Here is a 20,630-nt window from a genome sequence, read left to right on the forward strand (position 1 = left end):
CACACACACAGACCCATATACACATACACACACAGACCCATATACACATACACACAGACCCATATACACACACACACAGACCCATATACATACACACACACAGACCCATATACACACACACACACAGATCCATATACACACACACACACACACAGATCCATATAAACACACACACACACAGACCCATACACACACACACACACACACAGATCCATATACACACACACACAGACCCATATACACACACACACATACACAGACCCATATACACACACACATAGACCCATATACACACACACACAGACCCATATACACACACACACAGACCCATATATACACACACACACAGATCCATATACACACACACAGACACAGACCCATATACATACACACACATAGACTCATATACACACACACACACAGGCCCATATACACACACACACAGACCCATATACACACACACACACACAGACCCATATAAATACACAACACACACACATACACACACACACACACAGACCCATACACACACACACACACACAGATCCATACACACACACACACACAGACCCATATAAATACACACAAACAGACCCATATACATACACACACACACACAAACAGACCCATACACACACACACACACAGATCCATATACACACACACACACACAGACCCATACACACACACACAGACCCATATACACACACACACAGACCCACATACACACACACACATACAGACCCATATACACACACACACACACACACACACACACACACGCACACACACACACACACACACACACACACACACACACACACACACACACACACACACGGGGTATAGAAGCATTACTGGACTAGTAATCTAAAGGCCTGGACAAATGATCTGGATACACGAGTTCAAATCTGGCTGCTGTGGAATTTAAATTCACTTATTAAGTAAATATGAATAAAAAACTAGTGTCATTAATGGCAACTGTAAAACGACTGGATCGTTGTAAACCCCTCTGGTTCACAAATGTCCCTTCGGGAAGGAAATCTGCTGCCCTTACCCGGTCTGGCCGATATGTGACTCCAGACCCACAGCAACGTGGTTGACCATGAACTGACCCTCTGGAATGGGGGCTCACCACCACCTTCTCAAGGGGCAATTATGGATGGGCAATAAATGCTGGGCTTGCCAGCGATGGCCACATCGCAGGAATGAACAAATAAAACACATACACAACATATACGCATGTACACAGCCACATATATACAATATACACAGGCCCATACAATTACACAGACATGCACAAATACACAGCCATAATTATTATTGTGTCTATGAACATATCCATTGCTGACGAGGATGATATCTCTATATGTTTCTGCTGAATTGCTTTGATCGATCCTAACACAGGTAATTCATTCATTTGCCACAGGTCACCTGTATTTTTGTCACTACTGATTCCTGCATCCTGTACCATTCATCTGAACCAATCTTTTGGAGAAATCTCCTCTCCCAACCACCCTCTGCAATATCCAGCTAACAGCAGTGAGATCTGGGACATCTCATCACCACAAGGTTACATTATCAAAATTTACATACCCTACATCAACATTGAATGGTCGGAAGGATGCCAAACAAACCATATAAAGGTACTGGAATTGTGGAGGTGATGGAGAAGGTGCAAACAAGATTTACAAGGATGATACCACAAGTGAGAGGTTATACATATCAGGAAAGATTGAACAGGGTGGGACTCTTCCCTCTAGAAACGAGAAGGCTGAGGTTTGACCTGATTGGATTCAATCGAAATCAAACTCCGGGGAGGTGTACAACAGATGGTGGATCCGATATCGCCATTTTACATTATCGCCCAGAGTTAAAATGACCCCCGAAGGAACTGAAATCAGGCTGTGTGATATTCAGCAAAGAACAATTAATAAGCTTGTAGGGAGCACTTTCATTTTAGCGAAGGCTAAACAGATGCTTTATGAATAGTTAACTTAGTTCCTGAACAAAGGGTATTAAAAACCTATTAAAATATTGGTTACTAATCTCGCACAGCAAGTTTTAAAATGTTTAGAAAAGCCATGACCATTGAAAGGAGTTGGGTTCATAGTCAACTGTATTGTCTATGTTCATTCCTGTCATTTTGTGGAAAACGGGCAGTAACAGATTAACCACACTGCCCTATTTCCGTTGCCTTTGGTTGTAGAATGGGCAGCCGATCCATTGCTTTCTATCAGGCATTAAAAGAAATACTGACCCAGTTTCATGGAGCTTCGAGCATTTTAAGCTCAAGGTGTGTGGCGATGATTAGTATTAATACTTTTCCAACAGATCCTATCAGACGAGAACCAATTGGCTAACCTGTGTGGCAAGCGAGAAGATGATGGAGGTGACCCAGGACTGCACGAATACTATTCCACCAGTAACTCACTGAGGGTTTTATTTACGTCGGATGGTTCCGGAACAAAACCATTCACTGGGTTTCTCGCACTCTATTCCCGTGTTGGTACGTCATGTATTGAAGTGTTTGACTGGGGACATAATCATTGATTAAATTGGATTACTCGGGCCAAGACTAGACCCTGTCACTTGGGTGTTGTTTGTATCCCCACAGACGCAACTTACCTTATGGTCAAATATGGCACTATTTCACAGATTAAGTGAATTGCTGCCTGGAATGTGTCTAATATATTTATTTTCACACTTCTGAATCAGGATAGTTTTAAAAAAACATTAATTTAGGTAGGTGTCACTAGCAAGGCCAACATCTCTGACCACCCGTAGTTGTCCTCGAGAAGGTGGTGATGAGCCTCCTTCTTGAACCGCTGCAGTCCGTGTGGTGAAGGTGCTCCCACAGTGCTGTTAGGGAGGGAGTTCCAGGATTGTGACCCAGCGACGATGAAGGAACGGACGATATATTTCCCAGTCGGGGCGGTGTGTGACTTGAGGTGGTGGTGTTCCCGTGCGCCTGCTGCCCTTGTCCTTCTAGGTGGTGGAGGTTGTGGGTTTGGGAGGTGCTGAAGAGAGCACCTTCTCCACACGGACTGCAGCGGTTCAAGAAGGCAGCTCACTACCACCTTCTCAAAGACAACTGGGCATGGACAATAAATGACAGTGACGCCCACATCCTGAGAATGAATAAAGAAACATTGTGAGGTTGTGGAGAAGGCTTCTTTCGCTGTACAATACGGTAATGTTAAAGAAGACACTTACAATTTCATTACAATGAATAGAAGGCATCGGGCTGTAATTCTAAGTGATCTAAATTCTTCTTCACTAGGAACCCTAATTATTCTTCCTTTATCTCTGTCAAACTTCAACTGCCGGGTGTCTTCTGCCCAGATATCAATGAGTGTGAGCTTGATGCCCACGGGTGCAGCCATTACTGCGGGAATAATATCGGTGGATATTACTGCTACTGCCCAACTGGATTTGTGATTCAGAGCGACAAGCGGAACTGTAAAAGTAAGTTTGGGTGCTTTTCACGGTGATGTCAATCATAACACCCTTCGCATTAACTGGCAGTACCCTGTGATAAAATCTCTATTATTTGGATTTGAAAAGGATACCATACCCTCTGTCTCCTCCAACTAACTAACTTCGCACTGCTACACTCTCCCCTTTAAGGACGCTAGTTGATGCTGGGATATAGTTAGATGGGCATCGGCGTAAATCATCCTCCAGATATGTAATTTTGCAGTAGCCAGGAGAAATGACTGCACAGTAACTTCTAAAGTTACAAAGTATGACAAAGTATTTACAGTGCAGCAGCAAGCCATTTGGCCCAACAGTTTCATGCTGGCACTTATGCTCCACACCAGCCCCCTCTCACCCCTCCTCATCTCTGCCTATCACCATATCCCTCTATTCCTTTCTCCTTCATGTGTTTATCTGGCTTCCCCTTAAACATATCAATGCAACTCGCTTCAACTATTCCCTGTGGTCGGGAGTTCCTCTCCTGAATTCCCTATTGGGTTTATTAGTTACTGGATAATGCTCCATAAGGGAGGGAAGGAATTATCTTCTAGAATCTCTACGTCAGGAGCATTGAAGCCAATTGTAACCCTGTTGTCCCTGAAATGATCTAATTCAGCTTTACACCGACTTTACACAGTGAGCCAGCGGCAATCGTTCCTTTATTTCTTCCTTCCCTCCTTTCTCACATTGATCGACTTGGCCATCCCAGAACAACCGTCTTATTCATTCTTCTATTTCCTCTGTATCCGGACAGAATGATCAAGAAATATTGAATCATTTGCTCGGAGTGTGACACCATGTTCAAATTCCCGATGATTTTAGTGTTGTGACGAAAAGTACAAGGGCTAGATTTTACACTTTTGTGCAGATCGCCCAAAAATGGACCGTTATTTCTGGCGTGGGCGCGAAAAATGGGTTTTCAAATCGCCGGCTTGTCGCCCATTCTCAAAGCCCTTAGTCTCCATTTTTGAAATTGGCCGTTACCATGAGCGATCTGAAATGGACGTTAGCGTTAAATCTCTTTGACCTTCCGCCATAAAGTGTCGCCATCCTCAACAACAGCATGGCAATGCTCGCTTCCCGCGATTCAGGAGGTCAGGGGTCATCATTACATGCGCAGAAGAGGAGAGCGAGGGAGCAGAGACAGACTTAAGGCGTGTCTGGCTGTTGTGTGGGAGGCACGAGGGAGATTCACCAGCAGCAAAAAGCCCACTAAACACCAAGAACATCGTCGGCACCGAGTTTTTGTCCAACAAATAATATATAACATGGAAGAGATGGAGGAGGCCCTGGGGCTGGTAGCCAGGAACACTGGTGGCAGAGGGCTCCCAGTGGTCCCGGAGCGCGGCACTGCACCCCAAGGTGACGCACCCCCATTGCCAACCACACACGAGAGCGGCACTGCACCCCAAGGTGACACACCCCCATTGCCAACCACACATGAGAGCGGCACTGCACCCCAAGGTGACACACCCCCATTGCCAACCACACACGAGAGCCAGCAGCAACATCCTGCTTCTGGCTCGGAGCACGTTCCCACCTCGGGACTGTCCTCTCCCGTATCCATACACGCAGCGATTCAGCCGTCATTCCCCCCCCCCCCCCCCAGTGCCCCCAATGAAGCATCGCCCGAGGAGCATCCCTCGGCCACGGGCCAGGCGGCTTGGAGTCAGGAGGGGAAGGGGTAGAGGTGGGGAGGAGAAGCGGGGGGAGGGGGGGCGGAGGAAGGGTTGGTTTGTACAGAAATATTGATGATTTCTGACAATTGTTCGGTTTAAATGTTTTTTATTTAACAAAACCTTGCAGCACATTGACTCAGATAGCTGCACCATTACACGCTGGTGATTCCTTAATATCAAAGGGTATAATTACACTTAACTTCAATCAATGTAAACTTTAACTGTCACCAAGGTGATGCCCACCATTGATGTATGACCTACGCACCCAGCAGTGTGTCATCCTTGTAAATAACACCAATGTTCTTTCAAGCAAAGCGATCATTGATGAGCTCCTGACGTAAGAGTCTTGCAGCTATCATGCCACCATGGGCCCTTTCATGCGGTCTACAGGGCGGGGGCATGGCTTCAGCATCAGCCTGATTGTGTGGACCAATGTCAGCGTCCGCCTCCTCGTCCTCCTCTTCCTCTCTCTGGTAAGGTGGACAGTCAGTCCCTTCTGGCAATTCTTGTCCGCTCCTGATAGCCAAGTAGTCAGCATGAAGTACACCACCACGAATTGAGCTACCTGCTCAGGGTGGTATTGCAGCTCGCCTCCTGAGTGGTCCAGGCATCTGAAGCGCTGCTTCAGCACGCCAATGGTTTTCTCCATGATATTGCGAGTTGCTCTGTGGCTCTCGTTGTACCGCTTGTCGGCTTCGGTGTGGGTGTCACGCAGGGGGGTCATCAGCCAGGTGGCAAGGCCATATCCTTTGTCACCAAGCATCCAGCATTGACCTTGTGGCTGATTGTTAAACAAGTCAGATACAGTGCTCTCACACAGGATGTGAGCATCATGGATGCTGCTCAGGAATTGAGCATTCACTGCCAGTATAATTTGCTGGTGGTCGACAACCAGCTGGACATTCAGGGAGTGGAATCCCTTGCGGTTCCTGAAAATCTCAATATCCTGAAAAGGTGCCCGCATCGTGATGTGCGTACAGTCTATTGCTCCCTGCACCTTGGGGAAGTTTGCAATTCTGGAGAATCCTAGAGCCCTCTCACTCTGTGCCTCCCTGGTCATAGGGAAGCTGATCAAGTCCCTCCTGTGTGCATACAGGGCTTCAGTGACCTGTCTAATGCAGCGATGTGTGGCATGCTGAGACAGACTGCAAATGTCACCAGCTGTGGCCTGAAAAGAACCCGAGGTGTAGAACGACAGTGCCGTGGTGACTTTGACCTTGACGGAGAGTGCAGTTCTGACTGTGCTGGCAGGCTGCAGATCTCCCCTTATCAGCTGGCATACCTCAGTGATAACTTCTTTGTGGAAGCGCAGTCTCCGAAGGCAGGTGGTGTACCTTCGGTGATGTTGAGTCTGCTGCATGTATTTGGTCACCAAGAGAGGGTGAGAAAGGTCAGGTCCCATTGCAGTAGCTCTCTGTTTTCCACCGATTGGTCACAAACAAGGAATGTCCCGATGGACATACCTCTTCAATTCCAATCGGTCACAGTGTGGTCAAGATGTTTTTACAGATGTTCACATCAACTCCAACAACCTGCAGAGCACATCCGAACTCCGCCGAGGTTGAAGCACAGCGGCCTTTTAAAGGACGCGACGTGTGATCTACAACAAGGCGTCACAACGCTGTGATTCATTCCGGTTAGTTCCCCTTTTTCCCGCCGTTTTTCTGGGCGAGCGATATTGTGGGCGAGGTTTGCGTGAGGTGGTAAACGTGATGCTGGCCGATCTCCTGGCTGTTAGTTTCGGCAAATGTGATCTTTGCGACAAAATAAAGTGGGCAGTCGGTATTATTGAATCTCGGCGTTAATTACGTGCGGAAAGTAACGCTGGGCGATATTGTGGGCGTTGGTTTCGCCCATTCTGATGATTCCGCCCCCAAAAAGTGGGCAGGCGGTATTATTTTTTCCCGGCGTTACGCACATGGAGAAAGTAACGCTTGCCAATAAGTGTCTGAAAAATGGGCGTCAGTTTCCATTTTGTGGCTAAATGGGCGATATCTGGGCGTTATACCTCACTTTGGTGGTAAAATGGACATTAAGTGGGCATTATGCATGTAAAAAAAAGTGTAAAATCTAGTCCCTAATAAATGTGTATTCTTTTGAGCAAAGCATGAGAATTCTATTTAATGGTATGAGGACCGCCTTTGCCGGTTAATCAGTCGGTAACCACAGCACCAGCAAAATGGCTTTTAAATTAAAAGAGTGATTATTTTAGCCAAGAGGTGTGTTGCTTATATTTGGGTTTGTCTACAGAAGTGGAAACAGTTTGTCCCAACCGAGTCTTACCGAACAGCATTCTGGAGCCCCCGTGGCTGAAGTTCAATTTTAAAGACACAGTAAAGGTGACTTGTATACGAGGATATGAAATAGTTGAGGTGAGCATTTAATGCCGTTCTTTTTCTCGTTGATACTGTATTCTGTGACAGCCGTGTCTCAGTTGGCAGCACCCTTGCCTCTGTGTCAGAAGTTTGTGGGTTCACCTCCAACCCCAGGGACTGGTGCTCAGAAATCTCGGCTGAAGCTCCAGTGCAGTACTGAGGGAGCGCTGCACTGCTGAGATGTAAAAGATCCCATGGCATTATTGCGAAGATGTGCAGGGTGAGTGATCCGCCATGTCTTGGTCAATATTTATCCCTCAATCACCATCGCTGAAGCAGATTATCCAATCATTATCACATCGCTGTTTGTGGGAGCTCGCTGTGCGCTGGGCTGCTGTGTTTCCTACATTACAACTTCATTGGCTGTAACGTGCTTTGGGGCCTCCAGTGGTCGTGAAAGGCGCCATATAGATGCAATTCTTTGAATGGTGTTTCTCACTAATCTAATGGGTGCTGCATGGCAAGTATCCCAGATCACGTGGATCAGAAGGTGAGACACACACGGTAACGTTTTATGTACAATGTGAAACTGTGCGCCATAGGTCAGATAAACACAGGTTAGATACAAGCATAGCTCCCTATGCAGCATACATGGTGCTAACAAACATTGCCAGGCAGGTACAATACTATAGACACAAAGATGTGAGCATCATGGATACAGCCCGGAAATTGAACATTCTCTGCCAGTATAATTTACTGGTGGTCGACAAGCAGCTGGACATTCAGGGAGTGGAATCCCTTGCAGTTCCTTAAAACCTCAACATCCTGAAAAGGTGCCCGCATCATGATGTGCGTACAGTCTATTGCTCCCTGCACCTTGGGGAAGTTTGCAATTGAGGAGAATCCTAGAGCCCTCTCACTCTGTGCCCCCCTGGTCATAGGGAAGCTGATCAAGTCCCACCTGTGTGCGCACAGGGCTTCAGTGACCTGTCTAATGCAACGATGTGTGGCACACTGAAAAAGTCCGCAAATATCACCAGCTGTGGCCTGAAAAGAACCCGAGGTGTAGAACGACAGTGCCGCAGTGACTTTGACCTCAACGGACGGTGCAGTACTGATGGTGCTGGCAGGCTGCAGATAGAAACACAGAAACATAGAAAATAGGTGCAGGAGTAGGCCATTTGGCCCTTCGAGCCTGCACCGCCATTCAATAAGATCATGGGCTGATCATTCACCTCAGTACCCCTTTCCTGCTTTCTCTCCATACCCCTTGATCCCTTTAGCCGTAAGGGCCATATCGAACTCCCTCTTGAATATATCCAATGAACTGGCATCAACAACTCTCTGCGGCAGGGAATTCCACAGGGTAACAACTCTCTGAGTGAAGAAGTTTCTCCTCATCTTGGTCCTAAACGGCTTATCTCTTATCCTTAGACTATGTCCCCTGCGAACCCATCGGGAACACTCTTCTTGTATCTAACCTGTCCAGTCCCGTCAGAATTTTATATGTTTCTATGAGATCCCCTCTCATCCTTCTAAACTCCTCCAGTGAATACAGGCCCAGTCTATCCAGTCTCGCCTCATATGTCAGTCCTGCCATCCTGGCAATCAGTCTGGTGAACCTTCGCTGCACTCCCTCAATAGCAAGAATGTCCTTCCTCAGATTAGGAGACCAAAACTGAACACAATATTCAAGGTGAGGCCTCACCAAGGCCCTGTACAACTGCAGTAAGACCTCCCTGCTCCTATATTCAAATCCCCTAGCTATGAAGGTCAACATACCATTTGCCTTCTTCACCGCCTGCTGTACCTGCATGCCAACCTTCAATGACTGATGTACCATCACACCCAGGTCTCGTTGCACCTCCCCTTTTCCTAATCTTCCGCCATTCAGATAATATTCTGCCTTCATGTTTTTGCCACCAAATTGGATAACCTCACATTTATCCACATTATACTGCATCTGCCATTAATTTGCCCACTCACCTAACCTGTCCAAGTCACCCTGCAGTCTCTTAGCATCCTCCTCACAGTTCACACTAGTGTCATCTGCAAACTTGGAGATATTACACTCAATTCCTTCATCCAAATCATTGATGTGTGTAGTAAATAGCTGGGGTCCCAGCACTGAGCCCTGCAGCACTCCACTAGTCACTGCCTGCCATTCTGAAAAGGACCCATTTATTCTGACTCTCTGCTTCCTATCTGCCAACCAGTTCTCTATCCACGTCAGTACATTACCCCTAATATCATGTGCTTTAATTTTGCACACTAATCTCTTGTGTGGGACCTTGTCAAAAGCCTTTTGAAAGTCCAAACACACCACAACCACTGGTTCTCCCTTGTCCACTCTACTAGTTACATTCTCAAAAAATTCTAGTAGATTTGTCAAGCAGAAATCCATGCTGACTTGGACCGATCCTGTCACTGCTTTCCAAATGCGCTGCTATTTCATCTTTAATTATTGATTCCAACATTGTCCCCACTATTGATGTCAGGCTAACCGATGCATAATTACCCATTTTCTCTCTCCCTCCTTTTTTAAACAGTGGTGTTACATTAGCTACCCTCCAGTCCATAGGAACTGAACCAGAGTCGATAGACTGTTGGAAAATGATCACCAATGCATCCACTATTTCTAGGGCCACTTCCTTAAGTAATCTGGGATGCAGACTATCAGGCCCTGGGGATTTATCGGCCTTCAATCCCATCAATTTCCCTAACACAATTTCCTGCCTAATAAGGATATCCTTCAGTTCCTCCTTCTCACTCGACCCTCGGTCCCCGAGTATTTCCGGAAGGTTATTTGTGTCTTCCTTCGTGAAGACAGAACCAAGTATTTGTTCAATTGGTCTGCCATTTCTTTGTTCCCCGTTATAAATTCACCTGATTCTGACTGCAAGGGACCTAATGTTTGTCCTCACTAATCTTTTTCTCTTCACATATCTATAGAAGCTTTTGCAGTCAGTTTTTATGTTCCCAGCAAGTTTCCTCTCATACTCTATTTTCCCCCTCTTAATGAAACCCTTTGTCCTCCTCTGCTGAATTCTAAATTTCTCCCAGTCCTCAGGTTTGCTGCTTTTTCTGGCCAAATTATATGCCTCTTCCTTGGATTTAACACTATCCCTAATTTCCCTTGTTAGCCACGGTTGAGCCACCTTCCCCATTTTATTTTTACTCCAGACTGGAATGTACAATTGTTGAAGTTCATCCATGTGATCTTTAAAATGTTTGCCATTGCCTAGCCACTGTCAACCCTTTAAGCATCATTCGCCAGTCTATTCTAGCCAATTCACGTCTCATACCATCGAAGTTACCTTTCCTTAAGTTCATAGAAACATAGAAACATAGAAAATAGGTGCAGGAGCAGGCCATTCGGCCCTTCTAGCCTGCACCGCCATTCAATGAGTTCATGGCTGAACATGCAACTTCAGTACCCCATTCCTGCTTTCTCGCCATACTCCTTGATCCCCCTAGTAGTAAGGACTTCATCTAACTCCTTTTTGAATATATTTAGTGAATTGGCCTCAACAACTTTCTGTGGTAGAGAATTCCACAGGTTCACCACTCTCTGGGTGAAGAAGTTTCTCCTCATCTCGGTCCTAAATGGCTTACCCCTTATCCTTAGACTGTAACCCCTGGTTCTGGACTTCCCCAACATTGGGAACATTCTTCCTGCATCTAACCTGTCTCAACCCATCAGAATTTTAAACGTTTCTATGAGGTCCCCTCTCATTCTTCTGAACTCCAGTGAATACAAGCCCAGTTGATCCAATCTTTCTTGATAGGTCAGTCCCGCCATCCCGGGAATCAGTCTGGTGAACCTTCGCTACACTCCCTCAATAGCAAGAATGCCCTTCCTCAAGTTAGGAGACCAAAACAGTACACAATACTCCAGGTGTGGCCTCACCAAGGCCCTGTACAACTGTAGCAACACCTCCCTGCCCCTGTACTCAAATCCCCTCGCTATGAAGGCCAACATGCCATTTGCTTTCTTAACCGCCTGCTGTACCTGCATGCCAACCTTCAATGACTGATGTACCATGACACCCAGGTCTCATTGCACCTCCCCTTTTCCTAATCTGTCACCATTCAGATAATAGTCTGTCTCTCTGTTTTTACCACCAAAGTGGATAACCTCACATTTATCCACATTATACTTCATCTGCCATGCATTTGCCCACTCATCTAACCTATCCAAGTCACTCAAGTCTATCCAAGTTCAGGACCCTAGTCTCTGAATTAACTGTGTCACTTTCCATCTTAATTAAGAATTCTACCATATTATGGTCACTCTTCCCGAAGGGGCCTCGCACAACAAGATTACTAATTTGTCGTTACACATCACCCAGTCTAGGATGGCCAGCCCTCTAGTTGGTCCCTCGACATATTGGCCTCAAAAACCATTCCTAATACACTCCAGGAAATCCTCCTCCACCGCATTGCTACCAGTTTGGTTAGCCCAATCTATATGTAGATTAAAGTCGCCCATGAAATCTGCTGTACCTTTATTGCACGCATCCCTAATTTCTTATTTGATGCTGTCTCCAACCTCACTACTACTGCCTTTATCAGCTGGCATACCTCAGTGATAACTTCTTTGTGGAAGCGCAGTCTCCGAAGGCAGGTGGTGTTAGGCGAGGTAAGAATGCTTCTCCTTGTACTTGCGGGGAGGTGTAATGTCTGGTCCTCCTCATCTGTCTGTCACGTCTTACATTGGGCACATAATGCAGTGCAGCGTTCCTTCGGTGATGTTGAGTCTGCTGCATGTATTTGGTCACCAAGAGAGGGTGAGAAAGGACAGGCCCCATTGCAGTAGCTCTGTTTTCCACCGATTGGTCACAAACAAGGAATGTCCTGACGAACACACCTCTTCAATTCCAATCGGTCACAGTGTGGTCAAGATGTTTTTCGAGATGTTCACATTAACTCCAACAACCTGCAGAGCACATCCGAACTCTGCCGAGGTTGAAGCACAGCGGCCTTTTAAAGGACGCGACGTGTGATCTACAACATGGCGTCCATAACGCTGTGATTCGTTCTGGTTAGTTCCACTTTTTGTGGGCGGTTTGTTGAGCGAGCGATATTGTGGGCGATATGTGTGCGAGGTGGTGAAATTAATGCTGGGCGATCTCATGGCCGCTAGTTTGGGTAAATATACTCTTTACGACAAAAAACAGTAGGCGGGTGTTAATATTGAATCTCGGCGTTAAATCAGTGCAGAAAGTAACGCTGGGCGATATTATGGGCAGTGATTTCGCCGAACCTGGTGATTCTGCCCCAAAAATATGGGCGGGCGGGAATATTTTTTCCCGGCATTAAGCACATGGGGAAAGTAACGCTTGGCAATAAGTTTCCTAAAAACGCTCAACAGTTTCCTTTTTGTGCCAAAATGGGCGAGATATGGTCATTATACGTCATTTCAGCGGTAAAATGGGTGTTAAGTGGGCGTTAAACAGGCAAAAAAAGTGGAGGTTCTAGCCCTATAACTTTGTTGTAACATCTCTCTTAGCGCTTCAAGACAATCCCATATTTCTTTGCTGAATGTCAACAGCATGGGAATTGGAAGACCCCCGGGTACAGCTGTCAGCGTAAGTACCATCATTGGAACATTTTCTTTGTTAAGATTGAAATTGAATAGCTTGTAGCCGCGCAAACATTGGTCTGTGGAATATTGTCACAACATTCATCAGTGCAGTCATATTGGCAATAAGAAAATGTAACTGGATCAAAAATCACAGGAATGAAATTGAACTTTGGTGGGGTGTAAAACGAGCGGTAGCGGAGATAAAATAGGCCGCTAACTCCTGTTTTGCACCCTTACCTGTTGAATTCCACTCCACCAGTCTACAATCACGGCAACATTCAGGTTCTACAATTTTAGCCAGTCAAAGGTTCATGTGTTTGTAGGTTTTGTTCCTGTATTTGTGACGTACACCTAGAAATGGCTGGCTCTATTGACCCACCAAGGCCCAAAGTGCTGCTATGATATTGCGCTGCATACTAATCTGAAAGCCATTACAACTGAAAGAGGTGACCAGTGATTGGAGGATTAATAGGGTAATATCAGACCAATGCCTCTAAATGATCTGCCGACAGTAATTTCTGGGCTCAGATCACCACTTCGAGGGTATTTTAACTGAACCTGCCTGGCGGGATCAGGTGGAATGCCAGTTTTACACCTCAACAACTTGCATTTATATAGCACCTGTAACATCGTAAAATGTCCCAGAGCGCTTCACAGGGCCGTTATCAAATAAAATTTGACACCGAGCCATATAAGGACTAGGACAGCTGACCAAAAACTTGGTCAAAGAGTTAGGTTTTAAGCAGCGTCTTAAAGGAGCAGAAAGAGGCGGAGAGGTTTAGAGGAACTTCCAGGGCTTAGGGCCTTAGCAGCACAAGGCATGGTGCCAAGAGTGGAGCGATTAAAATCACGGATGTGACAAAAGAAGGCTGAGGGGTGAGCTAATCGAGGTCTGTAAAATGATGAAAGGTTTTGATGGAGTGGATACAGAGAGAATGTTTCCACTTGTGGGGAAGAGTATAACTAGAGGCCATCAATATCAGATAGTCACCCAGAAATCCAATGGGGAATTCAGGAGAAACTTCTTTACCCAGAGAGGGGTGAGAATGTGGAACTCACTGCCACAGGGAGGGGTTGAGGTGAATAGTATCGATGTATTTAAGGGGAGGCTGGACAAGTATATGGGGGAGAAGGGAATAGAGGGTTATGCTGATAGATTTAGATGGGGAAAGACGGGAGGAGGCTCGAGTGGGACATAAACATCGGCACGGACTGGTTGGGCTGAACGGCCTATTTCTGGGCCGTACATCCGGTGTAATCCTGTGTAAGAGACCAGAATTGGAGGAGCGCAGAGATCTCATAGGTTTGTAACACTGGAGGAGATTACAGAGATAGGGAGGGGTGAGGCAGTGGAGGGATTTGAAAATAAGGATGAGAATTTTTAAAGTGCTGGACCGGGAGCCCATGTAGGACAGCGAGCTCAGCGGGCCCTGGGTGAATGGGACTTTTTTCCCCAAGTTTCCACATGATTTGCTCCTGATTTTTAGGAGCAACTGGTGGAGAACGGAGTATCTTAGAAATCGCAATTCTCCACATTTAGTTTGCTCCAGTTCTAGTCAGGTAGAACAGTTTCACTTTGGAACAGAATTTTTTTTTCAAAAGGGAGCGTGTCCGGCCACTGATGCCTGATTTGAAAGTTTCCACAGTGAAAACGTACTCCAAACTAACTTAGAATGGAGCAAGTGAAGATTTTTGTGGGCCTGAAAAAATCTTGTCTATACATTAAAAAATCAGGCGCAGGTTACAAATTAGGCGTCGGGAACGAGGTGGGGGGAGGGGGGGGGAAGGGAAGTCATTAAATTCTACAATAAATCCTTAGTTATACTTGTACAAATAATTCCAACCTGAATAAAAATTTATCAGCAAAGAAAAGATTAAATAAACCATGTTCCTACCTGTGTGAAAGTGCTTCAGGCAGGGAGAATGGTGCAGGAAGCCTCAGAAGTTGAGGCAGCCGTTCCCGGGGGGGAGGGAGGCAGCCGTTCCCGATGGCGGGGGGGTGGGGGTGGGGGAGGGAGGCCCCCCTGCCGTCAGTTGGGCCTGTCGGGAAACGGCTGCCTCAACCTCTGAGGCTTCCTGCACCTTCTCACTGCTGCAAGAAGCCTCAGCGTGATCATGGAAGGGCAATGTGCTTTTATTAAAAAAGTGTTAAAAATTGAACAGCTGCAAAGAACTACAAAAATGGCCGAGTGCCAATGTTTCCTTCAGACTGCGCGTTGCCGGGACAAAAAAAACTCATTTAAATGGTACCCGCCCCCTGCTACTTACAAAATCGGCGCGAGTGGTAGGCTCCGCCCCCCCTGGGCGCCGCGCCAGGCAGACACCGAGCTGCAAAGCGCTCGAGAAAAGCGCGTTTTTTTTTTCAGGCGCCCTTTTCGGCGCGAAAAACGGGCGCCCAGCTCGGAGGGGGGCCTGTTTTGCCGCGTGTGGAAACTTGGGGCCCGTAACTCTGCATTGTGGTCACACACCAACACCAGCACATCCAGGACAGGTGCTGACTGTGTTCGGATTCTTGTCCCTTTTTTCTTCAGCTGTGGAATGTTCTGCTCCATCTTCGCTTCAGAATGGACGGTTTGCATTTATTACCGAGGCGGACGTCACCACCTATAGATCCTCGATTCAGTACCAGTGCAATGGGCCTTATTATCAACTGGAATCAGATCGCAACCGTGAGCAGACTGTTTTAAAGGAAAATATATGCTTTTGAAAAGAAATATTCCGAATGCCAGTGGGTCGTTGGCATAATATTCACTGTGCTAGACCAGACTGCGCATTCTTAATGTGGTCGATTGTTCTGCCTGGACATGAAGCTGGCACTGTGGATGGGCCGGCCCTTATAGAAACCACACAATTTTCCATTCTGACAATCGGGCGGTGTCCATAACAACCGTGCGATTCATTCTGCCAGTTTACCACCTAACCAGTGAAGCTGGAGGTTACCTCCAGTAGGTCTGTATTAAAACCTATGTGTGAACAGACAACTTAACATGGCAGGTGGAGGAATGCGGTAGAAATACATTAAGAGTTCTCTGCCGCCTGGTGACTTCCAGCCTTCTGTTGTTATTTCCTCTTCTACGCCCAGACGGCCTAATCCCAAAAAAACAGGCGCAAGCTGATGGGAAATGGTGAGGAGCGGATCTTGGATGAGGATTGGGTTCTGCTGTGATAGGCCCGAGTGGCCACATTCATTGGCTAGATTCGTCAATGAAGGATGACGCCTTGGGTACCAGAGAGCAGCGCCCTTGGAACTAAAGCCATGTTCTGGGCCACCGTGATGGTGAAAGGAACAGAACCTTGGGATTGTTTATAAAACGAGGTGGCACTTAAGCCCACATGATGTGGTGCCAGGCCAGTGCTTGTACTATTGTGTTGAACCCATAATACCTCCACAAGCACAATCGTGGCCAAGGGTGAAAGACTTATGAGGAAAGGTTGAGGAGGTTGGGCCTCTACTCATTGGAATTCAGAAGAATGAGAGGTGATCTTATCGAAACGTATGAGGGGGCTTGACAAGCTGGATGCAGAGAGGATGTTTCCACTGACGGGGGAGACTAGAACTAGGGGGCATGATCTTAGGATAAGGGGCCGCCCATTTAAAACTGAGATGAGGAGAAATTTCTTCTCTCAGAGGGATGTAAATCTGTGGAATTCGCTGCCTCAGAGAGCTGTGGAAGCCGGGACATTGAATATATTTAAGACAGAAATAGACAGTTTCTTAACCAATAAGGGGATAAGGGATTATGGGGAGCGGGCGGGGAAGTGGAGCTGAGTCCATGATCAGATCAGCCATGATCTTATTGAATGGCGGAGCAGGCTCGAGGGGCCGTATGGCCGACTCCTGCTCCTGTTTCTTATGTTCTTATATTGCCATCTGTTGGAAGAAATTGAACAGGTTTCTGAAGGTTACTTTAGTCACTGGTTCTTTTAGCACTTTGAACATGGTGTGTAGTTCAGATCATTGACACATAAAAATGTCCTACAGGTCGTTACAGAGGACAGAAGTAAGGCTGATCCACAATGTTACAGAGAAATAGCTTGAAGGGGGAAAAAATTGCAGATCTATGGGGAAAGAGGACTCATGGGGTAGCTCTTTGAAAGAGCCAGCGCAGGCACAATGACCCAAAAGGTTTCCTTCTGTGCTGTATCATTCTATGATTCTATGATTCTATGATTCATGAACCTCAAAAAGAGACATCCCCGATGGGGTCTCGTAGATGATCAGCAAGGTACTTAGTATAACAGTGAAAGTGAATCCAAATACTGCAGGAGAAGGGTGTCTGATCTAGGATTGGCAAGAGCCAATTTAGAACAGAGGACAGGAAGTTCTTTACAGGGAAGGGGATCACAGCTGGAATGGGTTCTTGACAAGGGTGGCTTAAACTAGGTCACTGGGCGAGTACAAGAGAGACTGGGCGATGAATCCACTAGGGTTAGAAACATAGAAAATAGGTGCAGGAGTAGGCCATTCGGCCCTTCGAGCCTGCACCGCCATTCAATGAGTTCATGGCTGAACATTCTGAAGATGGAATGTCTCTGTGCGCCTGCGCAACTGAATATATTTTGTGATTTAGTGAACTCTGCGATTTACAAGTTTGTGCATTTTATTGACAGGAGACTTTCTTTGCACAGCTGAAGGAAGATGGGAAAATAACCGGACAGGGCAAGTCCTCCCTAAGTGCGCTCCAGGTACAAGTAGTAAGCGTGAATGACGAATGTAGTCAATAATAAGTTCACAGGTGACCTACATTATGAATATGGACATAGAAATTTATAGCGGAAAAAGTTGAAAAATGTGCTGAGATGGGAGAAATTTTAATTTAACCTGCCCGTCGGAAAACGGACGGGTTCGGTTGCAATGCTGGTCTTGTGCCGCGCCTGATTTTACTCTCTATTGGAAGAAATGTTTCACTTTTATGGAAACAAAAAATGGGCGGACAACGTAAAAGACTGATGAACAACTGTCTCTTCTCCACCCAGCGTTAGAAGTGCAACTTCACCCCGATCTTTAACAGTTTGTCCAGATTTTATCATTGTTTCTAAACGTGACTATTAGACATTATTGCATGCTTGTAATAACGCACAAGTGTACTTGTGCCAAACACCAAGTTGTACTTCAGCAAAGTCTGTGGGTAGACTTCCCGCTTCACATTGGGGCATCAGAGCTGTCACAAGATCGGATATCATATAGGCCAGACCGGGCAAGGACGGCAGTAGTTTCCTTCCCCAAAGGACATCAGTGAACCAGTTGGGTTTGTCACAAGTTTCATGATCAATGTTATGTCTTTAATACTCTTCTGAATGACTCCACGAGGTCTAGTGTTGTACTTGAGCTGTTGTGACCTTAGTCCCATTTATTGTAACTCCAGAGTAAGGCACTAGCATGGTGGGCAGCCTTTTATACTGGGCCCTGCACACCTATGCAGGTGACCCTCAGGTCTCCCACCGCAGTGCCCTCTGGTGGCACACCTTATGTGACTATACAGTTAGTATACATGGTCTACATACATGACAGTCACAGTCACTGGATTGTCATAAAAAGGCCAACTGGTTCACTAATATCCTTTAAGAAAGTAAGTCTGCCGTCCTAACCCGCTTTGGCCTATATGTGACTCCAGACCCACAGCAATGTGGTTGATTTTTAGCTGCCTCTGAAATGGCCTTTAGGGAAGGAAATCTTATCTTAGGAAGGACATACCTGCCTTAGATAAAGTGCAATGAAGGTTCACCAGACTGATTCCTGGGATGGGGGCATTGTCCTATGAAGAGAGATTTGAGTAGACTAGGCCGATATTCTCTGGAGTTTGGAAGAATGGGAGGTGATCTCATTGAAACATACACAATTCTTACAGGGCTTGACAGGGTAGATGCAGGGAGGATGTTTCCCCCCCGGGCTGGGAGTCTAGAACCAGGGGTCACAGTCTCAGGATAAGGGCTCGGACATTTAGGACTGAGATGGGGAGGAATTTCTTCACTCAGAGGGTGGTGAATCTTTGGAATTCTCTGCCCCAGAGGGCTGTAGAGACTCAGTCGTTGAGTATATTCAAGGCTGAGATCGATAGATTTTTTGGAAACTGAGGGAATTGAGGGATATGGGGACAGTGCAGGAAAGTGGAGTTGAGGTAGCCAAGGTTTTATTGAATGGCAGAGAAGGTTCAAAGGCCCAAAAGAACTACTCCTGCCGTTATTTCTTATGTTGTAAGAGATAATTGCTGACATGTCTAAGCTTTCCCTTTGGGTATGTTACAGTGTGTGGGAAGCCAAGCAATCCTGTCATCTTCCGCGAACGGGTTCTCAAGGGATCCGAAGCAAAGAGGGGCAATTTTCCTTGGCAAGTCTTCTTCGAGCAGCCGAGGGGTGCGGGGGCGCTGATATCGGATCGGTGGGTCCTCACCGCTGCCCATGTCGTTCACATGGCGCCCAGTTTCTCCATGATTGCTGGCATCACCAACTTGAAGCGTAAAAGTCATGGGACGCGGTTGCTCAATGACAAAGTCTTCATCCACCCCAGTTACAAGCATCCCAAAGGCCAAGTGAAAGGCTATAATTATGACAATGACATCGCTCTGGTTAGACTCGGGTCCGAGGTTCAACTGGGACCCGATCTCTCCCCCGTGTGCCTCCCAGGGAGAGACTCACAACATCAGCTACCTGTGAATAAAATTGGACTGGTTTCTGGTTGGGGGGTCACTGAAAATGATACATTACCCACTGCCCTGATGTTTGTGCGGTTGCCGATCAAAGACATGGAGGATTGCCGCACTGAAACAGCGGGGCATCAAGTCACCATTACGGACAATATGATCTGTGCTGGCGACGAGGGAGGTTCGGACACTTGTCAAGGCGATAGCGGAGGGGCGTTTGTCTTCACCCGTCCCAAACCCAGAAAGAACGAGTTCTTCGTCGGTGGCATCGTATCCTGGGGAATAAAATGTGGCAGTGTCGGTTTCTACACTAAAGTAGTCAATTATCTGGACTGGATCGAGCAAACCATGAGAAATAATTAAACTTTCAGAAAACGCCAAATACTACTGTGCTTGAATATCTGAATTTCTTTTCCTGCTTTTAAATAAGTAACACTAAAGCTTTGTTCTCATGAAATTTATTATCCCTTGCAAGAACATCGTCTCACGCCGTTTCCATGGTTTGCAATCTCACCCTTACTGCACTCCGTCAAAATCATGGAAATTAGTCTCGGTAAATATGTTCATTCAGCGAATTATTGTCTTAAATGTTCATATGTTTTAATCGCTAGAAAACATTGACATTAGTGACAGAATACATTCATCTGACCGTCTGCCACCCCTTTCACAGCACAAAACACGGCAGGAAATTCACAACTTCGAACATTGTCACCGACTCGCAGTGACAGATTTCAGCTCCTGCCCAGGAAATCCGCATTACCGCACTCCCACCGTGAGATGCCGATAAAACTGGGAGTGCTTTAGCTACACTTGTATTGTGGGACGGTGGACAACCCTTGGCTGCCCTGGCCATGTGCCAGTAACACGGAATGTTCCGGGCAACTTGGAGCAGAGCCACCAGTGCAACAGAGGCAGATTTCTGGCCAAA

The 20,630-nt window shown here is 46.5% G+C and overlaps 1 protein-coding gene across 1 annotated transcript in view; it reads left to right on the forward strand.

The window, feature by feature from the left end:
- LOC139232846 (calcium-dependent serine proteinase-like) overlaps positions 1 to 20,065 on the forward strand; it is a 34,412-nt gene extending 14,347 nt beyond the window's left edge. The window contains exons 2-8 of the mRNA XM_070863338.1: positions 1,430 to 1,646; positions 2,335 to 2,425; positions 3,346 to 3,468; positions 7,410 to 7,531; positions 12,987 to 13,065; positions 15,593 to 15,730; positions 19,308 to 20,065. Coding sequence (XP_070719439.1) covers positions 1,430 to 1,646; positions 2,335 to 2,425; positions 3,346 to 3,468; positions 7,410 to 7,531; positions 12,987 to 13,065; positions 15,593 to 15,730; positions 19,308 to 20,065 — 1,528 coding nt within the window. The remainder of the gene's footprint in view (positions 1 to 1,429; positions 1,647 to 2,334; positions 2,426 to 3,345; positions 3,469 to 7,409; positions 7,532 to 12,986; positions 13,066 to 15,592; positions 15,731 to 19,307) is intronic.
- Positions 20,066 to 20,630: the final 565 nt, after the last annotated feature.

This window comes from Pristiophorus japonicus, chromosome 20 (genome assembly GCF_044704955.1).
Source record: "Pristiophorus japonicus isolate sPriJap1 chromosome 20, sPriJap1.hap1, whole genome shotgun sequence".
Classification (NCBI taxonomy): Eukaryota; Metazoa; Chordata; class Chondrichthyes; family Pristiophoridae; genus Pristiophorus; species Pristiophorus japonicus.